Source organism: Aotus nancymaae, unplaced genomic scaffold, assembly GCF_030222135.1.
Source record: "Aotus nancymaae isolate 86718 unplaced genomic scaffold, 86718_ANA_hifiasm-v0.15.2.pri h1tg000076l, whole genome shotgun sequence".
Taxonomy (NCBI): Eukaryota; Metazoa; Chordata; class Mammalia; order Primates; family Aotidae; genus Aotus; species Aotus nancymaae.
Window position 1 is genome coordinate 14,656,876 of NW_026988491.1, and position 19,121 is coordinate 14,675,996.

General features: G+C 53.9%; 1 protein-coding gene across 6 annotated transcripts in view; it reads right to left on the reverse strand.

Annotated features, from left to right (window-relative positions):
• The window catches only part of MRTFA (myocardin related transcription factor A), a 204,422-nt gene that overhangs the window by 2,119 nt on the left and 183,182 nt on the right, over window positions 1-19,121 (reverse strand). For all 6 annotated transcript variants that reach the window (XM_012459027.2, XM_064368071.1, XM_012459024.3 and 3 more), the window contains 9 exons: window positions 18,158-18,233; window positions 16,711-16,872; window positions 11,292-11,467; window positions 10,655-10,804; window positions 7,877-8,127; window positions 7,468-7,639; window positions 5,431-6,465; window positions 4,364-4,516; window positions 4,016-4,076 (listed from right to left, as the gene is read on the reverse strand). In XM_012459027.2, the coding sequence (XP_012314450.2) occupies window positions 4,016-4,076; window positions 4,364-4,516; window positions 5,431-6,465; window positions 7,468-7,639; window positions 7,877-8,127; window positions 10,655-10,804; window positions 11,292-11,467; window positions 16,711-16,872; window positions 18,158-18,233 (2,236 nt within the window). The remainder of the gene's footprint in view (window positions 1-4,015; window positions 4,077-4,363; window positions 4,517-5,430; window positions 6,466-7,467; window positions 7,640-7,876; window positions 8,128-10,654; window positions 10,805-11,291; window positions 11,468-16,710; window positions 16,873-18,157; window positions 18,234-19,121) is intronic.

Consider the following 19,121-nt stretch of genomic DNA (forward strand, 5'->3'; position numbering starts at 1 on the left):
GCAATTCTGCCTCAGCCTCCAGAGTAACTGGGACTACAGGCGCATGCCACCACGCCCAGCTAATTTTTGTATTTTAGTAGAGACAGGGTTTCACCATGTTAGCAAGGATGGTCTTGATCTCTTGGCCTCATGATCTGCTCCTCAGCCTCCCAAAGTGCTGGGATTACAGGCGTGAGCCACTGCGCCCGGCAAAATTAAATTTTTAAGAGGGTGTTGGTGAGGATATGGAGAAACGAGCCCTTGTACCCTGTGACAGAAATGCAAAATGGCACAGCTGCTATGAAAAACAGTATTTTGAGGTTCCTCAAAAATGTAATAGGATTACCATAAGATCTGGCAATTCTACTGCTGTGCATATACCCAAAAGAATTGAAAGCAGCGTCTCAGATATTTGTACACAGGTGTTGATAACAGCATTATTCACAGTAGTAACAATGTGGAAGCAACCCGTGTCCATCAATGGATGAAGGAATTGAGAACACTATGCTAGGCCGGGCGTGGCGGCTCACGCCTGTAATCCAAGCACTTTGGAGGCCAAGGCGGGCGGATCACCTGAGATCAGGAGTTCAAGACCAGCCTGACCAACATGGTGAAACCCTGTCTTTAAATTAAAAAAAAAAAAAAAAAAAAAAAAAGAGAACACTATGCTTAGTGAAATAACCTGTCACAAAAGACAAGTAGTAACTTGGCCGGGTGTGGTGGCTCACGCCTGTAATCCCAGCACTTTGGGAAACCAAGGTGGGTGGATCAACAGGTCAGGAGTTCAAGACTAGCCTGGCCAACGTGGTGAAACCCCATCTCTACTAAAACTACAAACATTAGCCAGGTGTGGCACGACTGTAATCCCAGCTACTTGGGAGGCTGAGGCAGGAGAACTGCTTGACCCTGGGAGGCAGAGGTTGCAGCGAGCTGAGATCGTGCCACTGCACTCCAACATGGGGGACAGAGCAAAACTGTGGCTCAAAACAACAAAATGGTTATGATGGGTTGGGCCCAGTGGCTCACACCTGTCATGCCAGCACTTTGGGAGGCCAGGACAGGCAGACTGGCTTCAAGCCAGGAGTTTGAGACCAGCCTGGGTAACTAGGCAAGACCCCATCTTTACCCACCTCCCGACAAAAAAAAAGAAAAATAAATAAATTTTAGGTGTATTTTACCAAATTTTTAAAAAGTCAAAAAAATGTTCAAAGGACTCAGCCATTCTCCAATAGAAAATACACAAATGGTTAGGCAGCACATGAAAAGATGCCCCACATCACATAATGACAGAAATGCAAACTGTAAGATACCACTTCACACCCATTAGGATGGCTTGTATCAAAAAATTGAAAATAGGAAGTGCTGATGAGGAGGTGGAACCCTTGTGCCTTGCTGGTCTGAATGTAAAGTGTTACAGCTGCAGTGGAAGCAGTTCAGAGATTTCAAAAAGTTAAACACAGAAATTACCATACGACCCAGCAATTCAGCCCTAGGTTTATGCCCAGAAGAACTAAAAGGGACTCAGACAGACACCTGCACACCCACATTCACAGCAGTGCCGTTCACAACACTTAGAGGGTGGGAACAACCCAGGTGTCCAGCCACAGATGAATGGATAAAGAAAAAGTGGTCTATCCACACCACGGGATATGACTCAGCCTTTAAAAAAAAGTGAAGCTCTGACATGCTGCAACATAGATGGACCTTGAGACATTACACTGAGTGAAATAATCCAGACAGAGGGCAAACTGCAATTCCACTTCTGTGAGGTCCCAACAATGGGCAAGTTTGTAGAAAGTGGGATGAGGAATGCCAGGGGCTGGAGTAGGGAGTTACTGTCTTAGTTTCCCTATGGGGTGAGGTAGAAATTCTAGAGTGGTTCGGGGTGATAGTTGCACAACACTGTGAATGGACACTTAAAAAAATGGTTAGAATGACAAATTTTGTAATTTCACCACAACTAAAAAAAGAATTATGCAGAAACCAGACCTGCTCCCCAACCCTGTAGGTTCTGGCCCCTCCTGTCCCAGCAGAATGCATTCTCTGTCCTGTGGCTGCTCTCAACAGGTAAGGAGGTCACTGCCTGCCCAGCCGCCCCACCTGCCCAGACTTCTCTCCTCAAACGCCTGCTTCTGGCATCACTGCCACCTCTTGGTCCACTTCTCAGTGTCCCTTTAGGGGCAGGAAGCACCCACACCCACACCCACCATCTCCCTTTCTCTGCTATTGCTTAAAAGCTAGAGTTCCAGGCCTCTTCCCTTTTCCTTCTTGAACAATCTCTTCTCTGGGGTAGCCACCTTCCCTTGGAACCTCCCGAAGCCTCTCTCCTGAGCGCCCAGCCCAGTGTCCTCACAGCAGTACCACCTGCACTAGTGCCCCCAGGACCCGGAAATTCTCCCTGTGGTTTGAGAATTGCTGACCTCACAGGAACACCAGTGACTGAGCTCGTCTGACATTGAAATAAAATTCATACATCAAGTCCACCCTGGTAGAGCTGTGGTTCCGGGCTGAGCTCCTGCTTTGCCTCCACCTCTCAGTCGCTCCTCCTCCTGGAGCCACTGACAGTAGGAGAGAAGTCCACGCTCGGTGCCCAGCATCAGTACCACATGCCCAGCCTTCTTGCCTTCTGCCACCAGTAAGGTCCCCGAGCTCCTCCGGAGGGCCATCTCCAGGTCCTTTGGGATCTCCAACTACAGCTGGGTCCCCTCACACAGATGTGCACCATCTCCTGGCAGCACCTGCCCTACCTCCTTCCTCCCCTCTGCAGGGGAACCTCCCAGAGAGCTCTCCATGGCCACCCCAACCCTGCTCTCAAGCCTCTCTCACGACTTCCTGTTGTACCCATGACACCTGCTTCCGTGACCAGGCTTCAATCCTCAGGTCTCTTGGCTGCAGCTGGCTTCCAGGACACTGTGTCCTGCCACTGCTTGTCCTCCCAACCCCCAAGGCTGGGCTCAGCCCCGACCTCTGCTCCCCCACCTCACGCTCTGGGCTGCCTCCTGGCTCCAACTGCCAATCTAGGTAAGTCTACACCTCAACTCCTACTTCCAGCCCTGACCTCTCTTGCAAATGCCAATTGATGTCAACTGTCCCTGTGAACCCTCCACTCGGGCTCATGACACATCCCATCAGGCTGCGCAATGTGGTCCCACATGTGCCCCCCCCACCGCCCCAGCTCACCCTACCAATGGCTGCTTCACCCTGGCCCTTCAAGCCACAGCCCTTGGGGTCATCCTTGGCTGTTCCTTCCCTCTCCCCTCATCTCATCCATAAGGACACCAATCTGGCTCTCTCCAAATGGGGCCAACTCCAGCCACTCCTCCGCCCACCACTGCTGCCTGCTGGGCCACAGCCCTGCTCTCCAGCCGCCCCCAACCCAGGGCTCCCTGCTTCTGCTCTTGCGCAGCTACTGTCGCTACAGCAGCTTGAAGGTTCCTGGGTCCTCATCAGACCAGGCCACTCTGCTCAAGGCTGTGCGATGGCTTCTCACACAGTCCAGCCAAAGCCACCCTGCCCTGGTGCCCAGGAGGCCCGCGTGATCCGGCCACAAAGTCCTTCTTCCTCTTCCCTCAACTCCACTCCAACTCGACAGGCAATCCCGAGGCCCCACAGATGCACACAGCTGCCCCTGCTCGCAGGAGGCATTCCGGACCTTCCCCGCCAGGCTCCCCAGACCTCTTTCCCTCCCCTCCGTTTCTCCTAAGGCTCCTCTTGGATCTTCCATATGACCTGCTTATTTCATATATTTGTTGTCCGCCTCCCGGGGCTGCACTGTCAGCTCCACAAGGGCAAATGTCTCTTCTGTTCGTGGGCAGGCGAGGGCCTTGGGGCAGTGCTCCCAGCTGAAGGACGGCACCTTCCCTGGTCCTTTCGCCCAGGCCTTGGAGACAGGAGGGCTTGTAGCCACCGCTGCATCCACAGTGCCTGCCCGAGACTGGTCACGCATGAAGCATTCGATAAAAACCAACCAACCCAGGGCTAGAGACACCTATGAAGAGAGGAGGCTGTCAGGGAGGCAGCAGGGGCCCGGGGTTACCTCCGCTCTGAATGAGAATGTCGAACAGGTCATCCATCTGCTGGCTTGAGGAACCATTTTCCTGTGGGACCAAGGGAAAAAAAAAGATAAAAATCTTGAATGGGAGCTCCCAGCCTGGCCTAGGAATGAGGCCCTCCCTCTGCCCCAGAATGGACAGCCAAATCCATAGCACCCACGGGCGTACCCAGACTCCTGGCGCCCATCCCCTAACGGTCCACTCCCCAAGGCCTCTGACCCTGAAGCCGGGCTTCGCCTGGCCCCTGTTCCTTTGGGTGGGGCTGTAGGAGCCTCAGCCCAGCAGCCTAGGGCAGCTGCCCACACAGGCCAGGCCCAGCCCACCTCCCTCACCTGCTGCTTGGGCTGCTGGCTCATGGCTTCCTCATAGCCAGGTGGTTCCTTCTTCAGCAGAGAAGTGGGGGTCCCAAAGAGGGGCTGCAGTGGGTGCTCCAGGTCTATCTGGGCGGAGGGGGCAAGCGCTGGAGAGTCAGGCTGGGACGAGGGCTGGACAAGAGAGCAGGGAGAGAACTAGTGGCCAGAGGGCTCAGGGTGCAGACCTGCCTTGTAGGGGGTGGGGGGCAGAGCCAGGGCCAGGGCCTCTCACTCTCCAGGAGGGCAGATAGGAGGCACTGGCTTTTAGGGAGCTTTCTTTAAAAGCCACTGGGGAAGAAGGAATACAGTCTAGGGGACCCTCAACCCTGCAGGGGTGCCTGGCTCCTTGAGGTTTGGGAGAGGTCTCTGAGCCGGTTACCCCCTGAGATTTCTGCAGCTTCTTTCTCTGCTTGGGGCTGCTCAGGGACCCGTCTCCTATCCTGAGGGACTTGTTCCTGTCACTGTCTCCTCTAACCCCAGGTTCTGTAGGACCATGAGGCTACATAAAGCCTCAAGGCAGCCCTACCTGTGGCCTGGGCTGGGAGAGGGTCTGCTGGGGGAGCTTTCCGCTGCCGACGTCTTGGTGGGGACAGCTGGCCTGAGGGGAGGACCCTGAGCTGCATCCTGGCCAGAGAGAGGGCCCCACAGCCTCTCCCCAGGGCAAGCCACCTCTGACCTTGGGAGTGGCCACTTCCCACAGAGCAGTGTTAGGGCAGGCCCAGCCTGGGTGTGGGCTGCTCAGGAGTCCTGCTGCTGAGGTACAGAAATGTTCTAGTCTCAACCGCCAGAGAGGTGGGGAGCCCCCCACAGTGGCTCTGCCTGATGGTGAGGGGGTCTGAGGCAGGTTCCTTAACTTTCGTTAAGTCTCAGTGCCCCCCTGATGAGATGGGGATGACGAGCCCTCATTTCAGAGGGTCGAAAGGAAGATTAAATAAAGCAAACACAAAATGTCCAGCACAAGAGGGCACCTGGCCCAAGAGGGCTGCAGTGAGAGGCTCTTCCCACCCTCCTCTGGGCCCTGTCCAGTTCCTCCCATACCCAGGTACCTGCTGGGGGCTCCCACTGGACAGGCCAGGGCTGTCTGCATTCTTATTGGTCACGGTGAGGACAAGGTGGGTCCCTGTGGAGTCAGTGATGAGGGTGGGAGGTGCAACTCCCTTGATGAGGCCAGGACCCTGAGGGCCCAGAAGCAGCTGGGGGACGGGGACCGGCTCAGGCTCAGGCTGCATGGCTTCCTGCTTCACCACCACAGACAGGGGCCCTGAGGCCACAGCACAGGGGTCTGTGTGGTTGGTGGTTGGGGCGGCCAGGCTGGGGCTGAATGGCTGAGCCGGGCCCAGGGGCTGTCGGCTCAGCTGGCAGCTGGAGAAGCTATTCTCCTGCTTCACTGGGGCACCGAGAGAGGCAGGGGCTGGGGTAGGGGTGGGGGCAGGGGTAAGGGCAGGCTGTTGGGCTCGCTTCTCCTGCTCCAGCTGCAGCCTGAGCCGCTCCACCAGCCTTTGCTTCTGCCGGAGCATGCGTGTCAGCTCCTCAATCTGCTTGTCCTTCTCCTGTAGCATCTGGTCCTTGTCTCGCCCCTCCAGCTCTGCCCGCCCCCCAGGGCTCAGGCAACAGGATGCAGACCGGGGGCCCTCCTCCTTCACGAGGATCTGCAGTGGCGAGGCCTGCAGGGTCAGCTGCGTCAGGGGTGACGTCACCATCTCACCAAAGGTGTCACCCGGGGTGGAGTTCTCATCGCCTGTGCTGAGCAGTGAGCGTTCCGAGGGGGTGGGAGACACGGGGGGTGTGGAACCCGTGCTACCAAATTTCACCACTCCATTGCTGGTCACCGTGGCCACCACCACCTCAGTTGGGGCCAGGCCTGCTGCCACCAGAGCTGGTCCCGTGCTCAGCCGGGCTGCTGGGAAGGCTACCACCACCTCACCAGCCTTGGGCAAGATAGAGGTGGAGGCAGGGGCCTTGGGGGCTCCTGGGACAGGGCTGATTTGGTCTTGGTAGGCTCGAAGGCGCTCAATCAGCTCAGTTTTCGTGCCTGAAACGGGCAGCGATCGCAACTTCAGCTCCTGCTTCAGCTCTGCCACCTACAAGGGAGTCCAGAGTCAGGGAGGCCAGGGGCAGCTGGACAGAGGGCACGGGGTCCAGGCAGAAGGGCAGTCCGGGTCCCATGGGCCACTTCAGATGCATCAACTACCCTAATCCTCCAACAGCCTGGAGGGTGTGATGCCCCCACCCGAGCCAACAGCATCCTCCCTTTCATTGCTCTCACTCTAGCAGGGGCCTGGTTAAAATGCTCCCCACCTATGTAGGCATCGGGGACTGGCACGTGGTGCCCACAGCTGTCCCCAGCCCCCAGCGTGGTGCCTGGGCTCAACAAATACTGAATAGAACAGACTGAATTTTGCAGAAGAGAAAACAGCTGATGGAAGTTGTTCAGAGGACAAGTGCTCAAGGAAGCTCAGTCCAATCCATCTTCTGATGGGGCAGAGAAAACAGGCAGGGCACTGGGTGTGACCCACTCCTCTCCAAGGCCCTAGGACAAAGCTAAATCTGTGACCCTGATCATGGGTCACTCTCTTCCCAGGCAGACACTGCACCTGAACGGCCGAGTAAGCTCCGCATTAACTGGCAAATGGGAAAATGCAGGTGGGGTTGCTATAGGACAGCCCTGTCTACGCTGACCAGGTCTGCGACTGTAGACAAGCTCCTCCTCCCGTCGGTGCCTCAGCCTAACCAGCCTCAAAGGGGCACCAATCGCCACTTCTCACACTGTACGCATCACACAAGTTGAGGAAGCTAAGAGACACACAACGGCCTGGACAGATGCTGGCTGTGCTGCCAACAACAGGAACCACCACGAGGAAGCTGGTGTCACCATGACCACCGCCAGGCAGCCTCGGAGCTGTGTCCAAGGTGCCCCTGTCTGGTGGAGACCAGAGCCTGGAGCCCTGCTCTGCCTTCTCTGATGGTGGGTCCTGGGCTGGCTGCTTTCCCTGCCTAAAACCCAGCACCCAGACAGCCCCTGTTGGGAAGGGCCAGACCAGCAGTGGCTCAAGTTTTCCAGTGGGAGGGAGGCGGCCGTGTACCTTCATGTCATCCAGGTTGGCTGGCAGGGCTCCCGGCTTGCCAGTCAGTGAGGTGCTGTTCTGACGTGCCAGCCCACAGGGCCCAGAGGCGCCCGAGCTGGAGCTGCTGTTGGCAGTGGAGAGGCTGCGCACTGGGGGAGGCCCATTGCTTCCCAGGGCCTCCCCTGCTGACCTGAGAAGAAAAAGCAGAAATGAGCACCCATCCAGCATCACCTTGGCCTCTGCAGGTGGCAGCCCAAGCCTGGGCTGCAGTGTTGGGTACAGATGGGCGGTCCTGCCTGCAGACCACTCTGTAGCATCCAGACCAGAGGGTCCTTATAGATGTGGGGTTTGTCTCCACCAGACCCGGTACCTGCCTGGCTCAGGGCGGCTTGGGGATGGGGGCGGGCAGTGACGAGTGGGTGCCTACTTTGGTGGGGCAGGCAGGATAGCCTGGTAGTTGTGCTGCTGCTGCTGCTGGTTGAGGATCTGCAGCTGGAGGAAGAGCTGCTGCTGCTGCAGGATCTTGGCGTAGGAAGAGTCCATGGGGGGTGCTCCCCTGTCCTGCTTCTGGTCTGGAGGGATGTACTGGTGGTACTTGAGCTTCTTCACCTTTGGCTTCAGCTCCTTGGCCTTCTTGCTGCGCTGTGACTTCTCACTGGCAGACTTGGGTTGGCTTTGCTGAGGGCACAGGAGACAGGGTGCCATCAGGGGCCGCCTCGGGTTTCTCGGGGTGAGGCTGGCAGCTCTCCCCATGCCTATGTGGCTTCCAAGAAGACACTCTCATCCATCCACACTTTGCCCATTTCCACTCTTCCCTGTGGGACCATATACTCCGCCAAAAACAGAAACATGCCCAGAAAGGTGCCAGGAAAGGGGCTGGACTGAGAGGAGAGGGGCTGTGCCTGGCTCCTGGCTTAAAAGAGCTTCTAGCTTGGAGGGTAAATCAACCAAATGTTCAAGCACAGACATCACCACGACCACAAGCAGAGTGCACACAAAGAGGTAAAACCCAGCTGGTGAATGGCGCTCAGGCTGCACCAGACCAGGCACTTCACAAAGACTGAGTCATGCCAGCCTCTCAAGAATGCTGCCTGCTCTTCTCTTGCTGCTTTTGGGGCTGGGGGGAATCTTGCCAGGTAGGATCTGTTGTGTCTACTTGAAAATAGTGAACAGGCTCAGAGAAGTCACTTGCCCAAAGTCACAATGTGATCTTGTTCTTGTTCTAACCCAGGACTCCAAAAGCTTCTATTCATGCCCCAAAGACCTCCAGCTGGCACAGCTGCTGGGCCAGGAGAGTCAGAAGACCCAAACTGACCAAGAAGGGCCAGTAGGTGTGTGGGAGGCCTGTTCTTGGAGCAAGGAAGGGCGCAGTTGGACAAGGTGAGTTAGCCAGGGAGTGCTGGAGAGAGACCGTGGACAGCCGAGAAGTTCTGAGCAGAGAACAGCAGACAGAAATGTACAAGGCCAGACGTAGGAACAGGTGGCTTCTAGACATCCCAGCAATGAGGACCGAAAGGAAAGTTGGGCAGGTGACCCACTAGTAGAAGAACAGACAAAGTCAACATGCAGCAGGTGAGGAGTGATCATAGGAGAGGTTCTGGTTTTGCTGGGAGGGTGGAAAGGGTGGAGATAGGGCAGGGCTGCCGGGGCTGTGGGGCCAGCAATGCCTCAGAAGAAGGGAAGAGAGCCTGCAGACAGGCCTCTGAGCACAGGCTGGGGAGCAGGCAGAAGTGCAAGAAGAGGGAGAGAGGAGGCCAAAGGCAGAGCCTAGGGAGCACCCCCACTTAAAGGGAAGAGGAATGGAGGCAGGGAAAGTGCAACAACCAAGGAAAGGGAACCCCAATAACTAGGCCAGGTGCACAGCAGGTGGGAGTAGGGGTGGATTTGGATTGAGGCTCTTAATGTTTCAGGCCACTGGTGGGGTGACTGAAGAGATGTGTAGACAAAATACAGACTTTTCTTCCAAGCGTCATGGGCAAAGGAAGGCGACAGGAGTGTGATGAGAAGCACACCGGAGGGAGGAACTCTGGGGGAAAAGCAGGGACATGTGCGGACAGTGAGGAAGAGAGTGCAGGTGCAGGACAGGCGATAACTGAGCTGACAGCAGGAGTGGGCTGCGGGGAGACACCATTCACTGCTCCCCAGGACTGAGGGAGGAGACAGTGATGTTCAGGAAGCCACAGTGACCTTCTGACATGGAGGAAGCAGGAGGCAGCAGAGATGACAGAGTCATGTGCAGAGGCGGGACTGGGGTTGTCACCATGGGACATAGCCAGGCAGTGCCACAGGACAGGCAGGCAGCCCCAGAGCTAGTGGGGCCCACTAAGGCCAGAGCACAAGCGCCAGACAGCCCGGGCTGCAGACTGTCAGCTTCTCCCAAGGCTCAGATGCCCAAGCCAGGCACAGGGTCTAAGTGAGAAGAGAACCTAGAGAATAAGAAAGGACAGAGCAGGGCCAGGCGCGGTGGCTCACGCCTGTAATCCAAGCACTTTGGAGGCCAAGGCGGGCGGATCACCTGAGGTTGGGAGTTCAAGACCAGCCTGACCAACATGGTGAAACCCCGTCGTAAAAAAAAAAAAAAAGAAAGGACAGAACAGAAAGGGTGCAGGTGGAGCAGGTCAGGGAGGCATGGGCCAGGCAGAGGTGTGGGGCTGGGGTCACCAAGATCCTGGTGGCCAGGTGGCTCTGTGGAGCAGGGAGGATCTGGCATCAGCTCTTGGTGCAGCTGAATTTAACAGCAGACACTTCTGTGTAAGTGAGGCAGCAGTGCCCAGCACAGGGTCCCCCACACCGACGGCGGTAACTCCTGCCTCCTGCAGGCATTTCCAGTCAGGCCCCTCCCGCATGACTCCAGGCACATCACTTCACCTCTCAGCCCCTCACTTGTAGTACACAGTTCTACTACTGCCTCACAGAGTTGTCGAGTGAACAAGACAGAATGTGTGGGTATGATTTCATGGATGAAAGCAGGAATGAGTACCTGGAATGCCCAAGGCCAACCCATAGCCACCAATATGTGGCTATGATCGCAACAGCCAATGTCATGATGGATAGCAAAGAGAACGAGAAGAAACTCTCTGACCACTGGGAGAGCCTAGACACGAACCACACCCCCTGCAATTGTCCCCACAGCTGGAAATGAAGTCACAGCAGGACTCTGAAGGGCACAGGGAAGGGGAGGGTACAATCACTGGCAGAAATATACCTTAATGAGCGTGGGGGTGGGCTTGGCCGTGGGGACAGTGGTTCCATTGGTGAGGTTGGGAGGCAGCAGAGGCGGGGGAGGCAGAGGAGGTTGCTCTGCCAGGAAAAGCATTTCTCCAGAATCTGGGTCCATCGGAAGTTGCGACGCAACCTGAGACAGAAAAAGGGAAGTGAGGACATGGCCACCTCCAGGTAGGGTGTGCCCAGCCTGCCCAGACCTGCACAGGGTCCTCAGTTGCCATCACTATCAGAGGAGAAATGGTGGGCAGAGACCAGGGAAGAGCAAACCCAGAGAAGGCAGTAAAAAGTTCACAGAGTTGAATATACTCAAGAAAAGCAGGATGCTCCAAATAAATAAACACAGAATGGGCCTGTGAGGTTTGCAATTCCACTGCAAGGCAGCTGTGGCCAATGTTGTTCTCCACCTGACCTCTGGCTGCTGGAGAACAGCCATTGCCCACATCTCCCACAAGCAGGAGCTCAAGCAGCCAGCATCTGAGCTACTAGGGTAGCGCCCCCCTCCCTACACCCTGGCTTCCCTGTGCAGAGCAGGAGGTACCCCTGGCCCAGAAGAGAGACCTTACTCAGGGCAGCCTCAGCACCGTGGAGCTGGGGAAGCATCTGGAAGCAACACTCACCTGGGTGGGGGATGCAGAGGTGGCACTGGGCAGTGGTTCGCTGACTCGGGCCTCCAGGGGTGACGGCACAGAGCCCTGGGACTCATGGCTGGCAGGCTGCTCGGGGGATAAGGCATCGCTGCTGTCCTCATCGAAGGAAGAGCTGTCTGCTACTTTGGGATAGTTCACCTGGCCCACTGAAACCCAAAGCTGCCATGAGACTCCACCTCCAGCCCAGTTCACAGGTGAGCAGGGACAGGCCTTGCTCACCGGCCACAGGCAGAGTGCCTGGCCCAGAGCCCACGTGCCCTGTGAAGCAGGCAAGCCAAGGGAGACTAGCAGCCAACCTGCTTTCCTGGTCTGCAAAAGCTCTGGTCATCATCATAACCCTGCAAGAGAGGCCACAAAGGCCTCCTAGGCCATCTGAGTGACCTCATGGGCTGAGCAAATGCCTCCTGTAGCCTCTTGCTTGTAACTCTATACTGTGTTTAGTCTTCAAAGCCAAATTTTCCCTCCCTCCCTTGCTCCTCCCTGGGAGACCCGGGCTACCTTTCCACCTCAACCATCTCCCTGCTGCTAAAGGTACAATGTATCTTTATCCCATGCTGCACAAAACTCTCTTCTTCCCCCAATGATGCTTACAGATGGTACAGTGAGGGCTCTGAACCTGCTAACGAGGAGCCCAAAGAGCTTGGACAACAGCCCTGTGAGTGTAGCTGAATTCCCCGGAGGCCAGGAACAGACTAAGGAGCCTGGCTCTGGGCTTTGAATGGAGAGTATCCCAGAAAGGGGATGCCTGCCTGCACAGGTGAAATAGAGGAGGTGTGGGGACCTCCTCTAGAGGCCAGTGGCTCCCAGAGACCCAAAGCCTGGGCAGCAGGGTCACCAGAAGAAAACATAATGCTGGCTGTAACTGCCCTGGCCTGACCCACAGCCAAGCTCTGGATGGCTGTGAGTGCATGTCCTCCTGAGGCCAAGTGGGAAGCAGACGCAGGGGAAGAGGGTGCAGCACAGAGCTGCTGTTCCATGGGGTCCCAGTGGGCAGGAAAGACGGGAAAAGAGGCAAGGAGGCTATTTCAGGACTCACTGTCACAGCCACTGGCTAAGCACTGTCATGGGAAGAGGCGGGGGTGGCAGGTTCTGAGCTGATCTGTCCATGCAGAAAGCACTGAGGCAGTGGTGAAGGCAGAGGTGAGCTGCCACCCAAGCCTGGGGAAGTGTGCTGTGTGGGAAGACCCCAGATAAGAGGAACAAGGCTCAACAGCTCAGGTTGGGTTTGTCCACGCAGTAACTCTCCTAGCAGCTCTTCCTCTTCAGGGCCAGGGCCAGGGCCAGGACCTGAGGCTCTCTCCTCCCTCGGGACCTGGGAAGGACACATCTGAGCATCTTTCTTACTGGCGACTGTGGTGGTGTCTGCTCCTCTCTCCCCTTATCTGTCCCAGCAGAGGCAAGTATACAACACAGAACAGGGCTTGCTGACCACGTGTACATCATGCCAGACATACGGCTAGATTTCCCCACAATCTCCTACTCCCAGCCAGGGCACCTGCTTTGGGATAGCAGTCCCATGGCGGCCACTACTGACGACAGCAAGCCAGGGTGGAGGAACTAGAGCTTCCACCAGATTAGTCCAACCCAAGGAAGCCGCTGGCCATACTGCGGAAGACCCAGGGCTGGTACAGGCCAGGGTCACTACAGACTCTCTCTCCACTCACAGTCACATGCCGGTAGAAACATGGGGTCCCTGCTCTCCAGGTGTTTATGGTCCAGCTGCCTTGGAGTTCAGTGAATGCTCTGCTACAGAGAAAACACAGAAGCTAAGGGCATACTGAGGAGAGACTCAGGGAAGACTTCCTGGAGGAGAGGTCTTAAAGTGAACCTATAAGATAACTGAGGGGCCTGGAGGAAGGGTGGGGTGGGGAGCTTACATGTGTGGGAAAGACCTAACCCCCCCGTCACCCCTTTTCTCAGGCTTCAGAATGGTTCACTCCCCCTACTCCCACTGCCCACTTCCTTCCCTCTCATCTGAGCCAAACTTCCTTCTCAGCTTTGCCTCTCCTCCTATCTGAGCCAAACCTCCACCTCAGTGGGGTTCCATTTCCTCCTCCTCTTCCTCTGAAGCTGCTCATCCTCCCTTCTCCCTGACCTTTCCTCTCAGCCCCAAAACCTACTCCATTGCACCCAGCCTGAAAACCCCTCCTTAACCCAGCACCTGCCTCTGTTTTCCTTCTCCACGAAACTACTGAGCAAATGAACTACATTTGCCATCACCACCTCCTTACCTCCTACTCAACCATACAATCTGGTTTTTGCTGGCAAATATTCCGTGCTCTTTAAAGTCCCCAACAATCACCCCATTGCCAAACTCCTCAAACAAACAAGCTGTGTTCGGCCAGGCCTCCAGGCCACTGCCCATGCTGTTCCCTCTGACTGGGATGTCCCTCTGCACCTTTTCCACTCAGCAAACTCTGATCCAGCCTCCAGACTGTCCCCAAATATGCCTCACTGTGTGTGGGTACTTCCCCGGCCACCAACACCTGCCCCCATCCCTGAGAGAAGTTCCTCTGCTGAGCACCCACTGCACTGACACACACATATCCATTGTTACACACTGTCCACTAGAGCAGTTGCCAGCTGTCTGCAACGAGTGTTACTGCTGACAACAGCAACCATTGTGTGAGTCTCTCTAGGCGCCAAGGACCATGCTGGGCCCTTTATATCCATCAGCATGTGTGATCCTGCAAGCAATCCCACAAGGGAGGTGACTCAGAGACAATATCACAGGGCCATGCCATTCCTACTATGTAGCACTGGCATCTCACTGGGAATCAGACTGAGAAATGAGTTGTTTATACATCAGTCTTCTTATATCAGACCCATGTGAATTCTTTGAGGGCACAAGTCATATTTTATTCATCCCTATGACATCAGGACTTGACACAGGGCCTGGCACACTGCTGACTCTCGGCACACATTTATCAGACTGTGGCTGGCTGCAGCATCCAGAACCGGCTTGGCCCATACACTGGCCTATAACTGGGGCTGCTGAGAAACACACAGAGGAAAGCATGGAGATAAGGAAGGACGGATGCCAGGGACAATTGGTAAATTCTAAGGGCTACTGTGCCAACATGGGAAGAGGGCTCCTCAGGGCCCAGGGTGTGCCAGCCTCCAGTAGGGTGGCTGCAATGCAGAGGATGCCCTAGAAACTGCCAGACGCCTCTAATCAGGGCCCAAGGCCTAACTCAGCATGCCTTGGGAGTCTGCTGCAGTGCTTCCCCTCTGCTCAAAACTAAAACTCATTGTTAGAGGAAACCCTGGGCCTCTTTCTCTGAAGGCACAGCTGCCTCAGGTGGGGCAGGCATGTGCTGTCTTGTCAGGGATCATATCTTGGGCCCACTGCAGTGAAGGAGACATGTCTGTACCGACTATCACAAAAATCTAAGTGTAGGATAATAAATATATTTGTTTTTTGTCCCCAATTCTCATCACAGAGCAGCTAAAATCCCAGAGCAGCTAAAACCCTTGGAATTTCCTTAAGGTCACGAGTGTTTTCTGTTATGTGAAACAAGCCCCTTTCCACAACACCTGAGCTAATGCTAATGCGATGATCTGGGAGAGACTAAGGATTGGGTCAGTCATTAGAAAAACCAAGTGATTAGAGGATTAGAGGACTGGAAATTTCAGCGCCATCCACCAACTCACCAACCTCCAGGAAAGTGGGGGTGGGTATATGGGACATGTAGGGTGGGGCTTTGAGATCAAGCTCTATAAGAACTCTTGGATAACAGGATTTGATGAGTTTCTCTAGCTACTGGGAGGGTGGAGGCTCGGAGTGGACAGGGAAGTTCCAGTACCACTGCTCCCCATAGCACCCTGCTACATTGTGCTACCTGTCCCTCCCTCTGGCAGTTTGCATCCTTTATAATAAATCAGCAAATGTAAGTGAAGTGTTTCCCCTAGTTCTGTGAGCCATCCTAGCAAATTATCAAGCAAGGAGAGGGTATGGGAACCCCAATTTATAGCTAGTTGGTTAAAAGCAAATGTAAAATAACCTGGGGCTTGGGATCAGCATGGGAAGTGGGGCTAAGTCTTGTGTGATTGAGATCTCAACCCGTGGAATCTGACGCTATCTCCAGGTAAAAGGCATCCGAAATGGATTGGAGGACACCCAGCTGGTGTCCAATGGAGACCTGCTTGGTATGCAGGGAAACACCATGCCAGAATACCAACACCAGAAGTACTCTCTACTGAGCATGAACAGAGAGAAAAGAGGCTTTTCCCCTTCACACTAAAGAAATCAAGTTTAAACCCACAAGAGTGCCAAAAGGCCCTGTACTCACTGGACTGTGCTCACTGCTCCCACCTCTTTTTTTTTTTTTTTGAGAAAGGGTCTTACTCTGTCGCCCAAGCTAGAGTGCAGTGGCACAATCATAGCTCACTATGGCCTTGAACTGTTGGACTCAAGCGGTCTTCCCACCTCAGCCTCCTGAGCAGCTGGGACTACAGGTGTGTGCCACTACACCCAGCCAATTTTTTTATTTTTTTGTAGAGATGGGTGTCCCTATATTGCCCAGACTGGTCTCAAACTCCTGGGGTCAAGTCATCCTCCCGTCTCAGACTACCAAATCACCAAGGACCTGGCCTCCACCTCTCACCTTGACACTCCCTTCCAGGGCCTTCTTATCAGGTGCCAGGGTTGTTCCCCGACCTGCAGCACTGTCCTCTCCTCCCTTGTCCCACCCCCTCCCACATGCTTTCATGAATTCCTGCTCATCCTTCAGCCCCAGGCTTGACCTCCTCTGACAGCTGTACCCTCCTGATGCCACCAGGCTGGGTGACTCTACTCCGTATTCCTGAGTACCCTGTGCTCCCTCCAACACAGCTTCTCTGTCTTGTCTATTTACCTGCCTGTTATCTGCTCCTAGGAGTGAGCTCCATAAGGACAGAGAACTTGGTCTGCCCTGTGGGGCTGTGGTCTTAGCACCTAGTATACTGCTTGGGTCCATCGATATCTGCTGAGTGAAATATCGTGGAAAGGGCCCATCTCCAAGAAGAGATTTCACTAATAAAAATAAGCAGTATGGCATAGATTTCTAATTCCTGGCATCTCCACATGTTCACACACACTGATCCTGACAACTCTCTACTCTGTGAAAGAGAAAGCAACCCCTGAGTTGACAGAGACAGAAAGTGAACAGAGCAAGGCCTCTCTGTTATTTACTTATTGATTGTTGTATGTCCTTGTTTCCTAACGCAATGGGCACTATTCCAAGCTTGTATGATGCTCTAAAACTCTATGCCTTGGTTCTCCCAAGGCTAAGTAGGGAGTCAAAGATTAAGAAGCCAAGAGCCTCAGCCCAATTCTGCTTCAGCCTGGCACTCCCTCCCCTTCTGCATCTTGGCTGCCTCTCACACAGGGTGGCTGGGTTCTCCTCACCAATGATGGCTTCTTTCAGGCTGGACTCCACAGGAAGGATGTTCTTCTCTACCAGCTCCATGGGGCCAGGCCTCTGTGCAATCTTCTCATTGAGGTCATCAGCTAGTCTGGCTCTCTTCAGCTTCAGCTGCTTGGCCTGGAGGGACGGCTCAGCCGAGGTCTCTGCCCATAGGAGAGAAAGGGGTGCAGGAAGATCTATGAGTGGACGTGGTTCTGCCCTGGGAACTCCAGAGCAGCTCTCCTTCCCCCTGGGCATGAGTAGAGACTGTGAGAATAGAAAGCATATCCCAAGCAGAGAAGAGTGGGCTGGCTTGAAGTTTTACAAAGAGAAGGGGTTCACACTGTGACAAGGCAGTGCACAGTCACACACAATTATAACCCACCCAGAAGACGTTCTGAGGTGGAGCTATAGAATGGAAGAAGCACCAGATGACAAAATGGTCTCCACTCTCCCTCAAACTTGCTGTGTTACTGGGGCAATTCACCTGTCTACTCTGGGTTTCAGCGCCTTTGTCTGCAAAATGTGGGATTCAGACTAGAAAAGTACTCTTCCAGTCTAAAAACAGATTAAAACTAGACAAATGGCTGGGCATGGTGGCTCATGCTTATAATCCTAGCACTTTGGGAGGCCAAGGTGGGTGCATCACCAGAGATCAGGAGTTCAAGACCAGCTTGATCAATATGGTAAAACCCAGCCTCTACTAAAAATACAAAAATTAGCCAGGCCTGGTGGCGTGTGCCTGTAGTCCCAGCTACTCAGAAGGCTGAGATGGGAGAATTGCTTGAACCTGGGAGGCAGAGGCTGCAATGAGCCAAGATCATGCCCTGCACTCCAGCCTGGGTGACAGAACAAGACTCCGTATTTCAAAAAACAAAAAAACTAGACAAATAAGTAAATATATTTATGCTGATTCCAGGAGTCAAAACCTTTTCTTCATTAAAAATGTGGAAAGACATGTACAGCTGGGGCCAGGTGGGTACATCTAGAATGATCTTAGTTGGAGCATGGTATATCACACACACTCAAGTGAATGACAAGTAAATGACTAACTGAATGAATGAATACAAAAAAGTAAGAAAGTGTATTTTAAAAACAGATTTTAGGTCAGGCATGGTGGCTTGCACCTATAATCACAATGACAGAGTGAGACTCTGTCTCAAACAAAACAGAACAGATATTGGCAGAGAAGCGATCTCACACCAAGGGACGGTGAGACCCTGGAGAACAGGCCAAGCCAAACCAAGATCATGTGACTGTGCTTCTCGAGATTCCCTTGGACCGGTGGCGGCTACCATGGCATAGCTGTTGTACTGTGTTAAGGCTCTGGCTTACCCACTGCCAACAGAAATGGGAGAAGAAAGAGGGAGGAAGGGAGTGGGTGGTGCAGTGGTCAGAACACACAGTGAGAACTGGGTTTAGATGAAAAGGCAATTCCAAAATCCACACCTTCCAAAATGTGCATCCTGACCAGCTCCGATCTCTCTGGCCGGGAACGAATCTTCCGTTTGAGATAGTCCTCTGTCTACAGAAAAAACACAGCAAAAAACTCTCAAATCTAGGTCACAGGCTTAGGGCAAGGACAGGACCACAAGAGCAGCCTGGGCTGTGGTGGCTGCTGAGTACCCCGCAGTCCCCACAACCTAACTTGGTGACTGCAGGGTTCTGAGGCAAGAGGCCCAGGGGGAGCACATCAAAATCCAACTGCACCTGCCCAAGGCACCACCTTCAAGACCATTTGTCTCTCTGAGGCGGGACTGACAACATATCTATTAAAATCACGCCTGTAATCCCAGCACTTTGAGAGGTCAAGGCGGGTGGATCACGAGGTCAGGAGATCAAGACCATCCTGGCTAACATGGTGAAACCTTGTCTCTACCAAAAATACAAAAAATTAGCAGGGTGTGGTGGCACACGCCTGTAGTCCCAGCTACTCAGAAGGCCGAGGAAGGAGAATCACTTGAACCTGGGAAGTGGAGGTTCAGTGAGCAAAGACTGCACCATTACATTCCAGCCTGGGTGACAGAGTGACACTCCATCTTAAAACAAACAAACAAAAACCCCAAAACCTATTACTCTTACTACCATGAAAGTCATTGTCCATCAAAGAAAATTTAAAAAACCAAAAAGAAAAATAACAATAAAAAAAACTTTAACCAGTCACTGTTAGTATTCTGGGATATGTGTTCCTAGTTATTCTTCCATGCAGAAAACAAGCTTAACTTTGCAGAGCTGTAATCATACTCAATATGATTTCATATTGTGTTTCAAAAAATGTAACACTGGGTTGGGCATGGTGGCTCACGCCTGTAATCCCAGCATTTTGGGAGGCCAAGGCAGGTGGATACCTGAGGTCAGGAGTTCAAGACCAGCCTGGTCAATGTGGTAAAACTCCGTCTCTACTAAAAATACA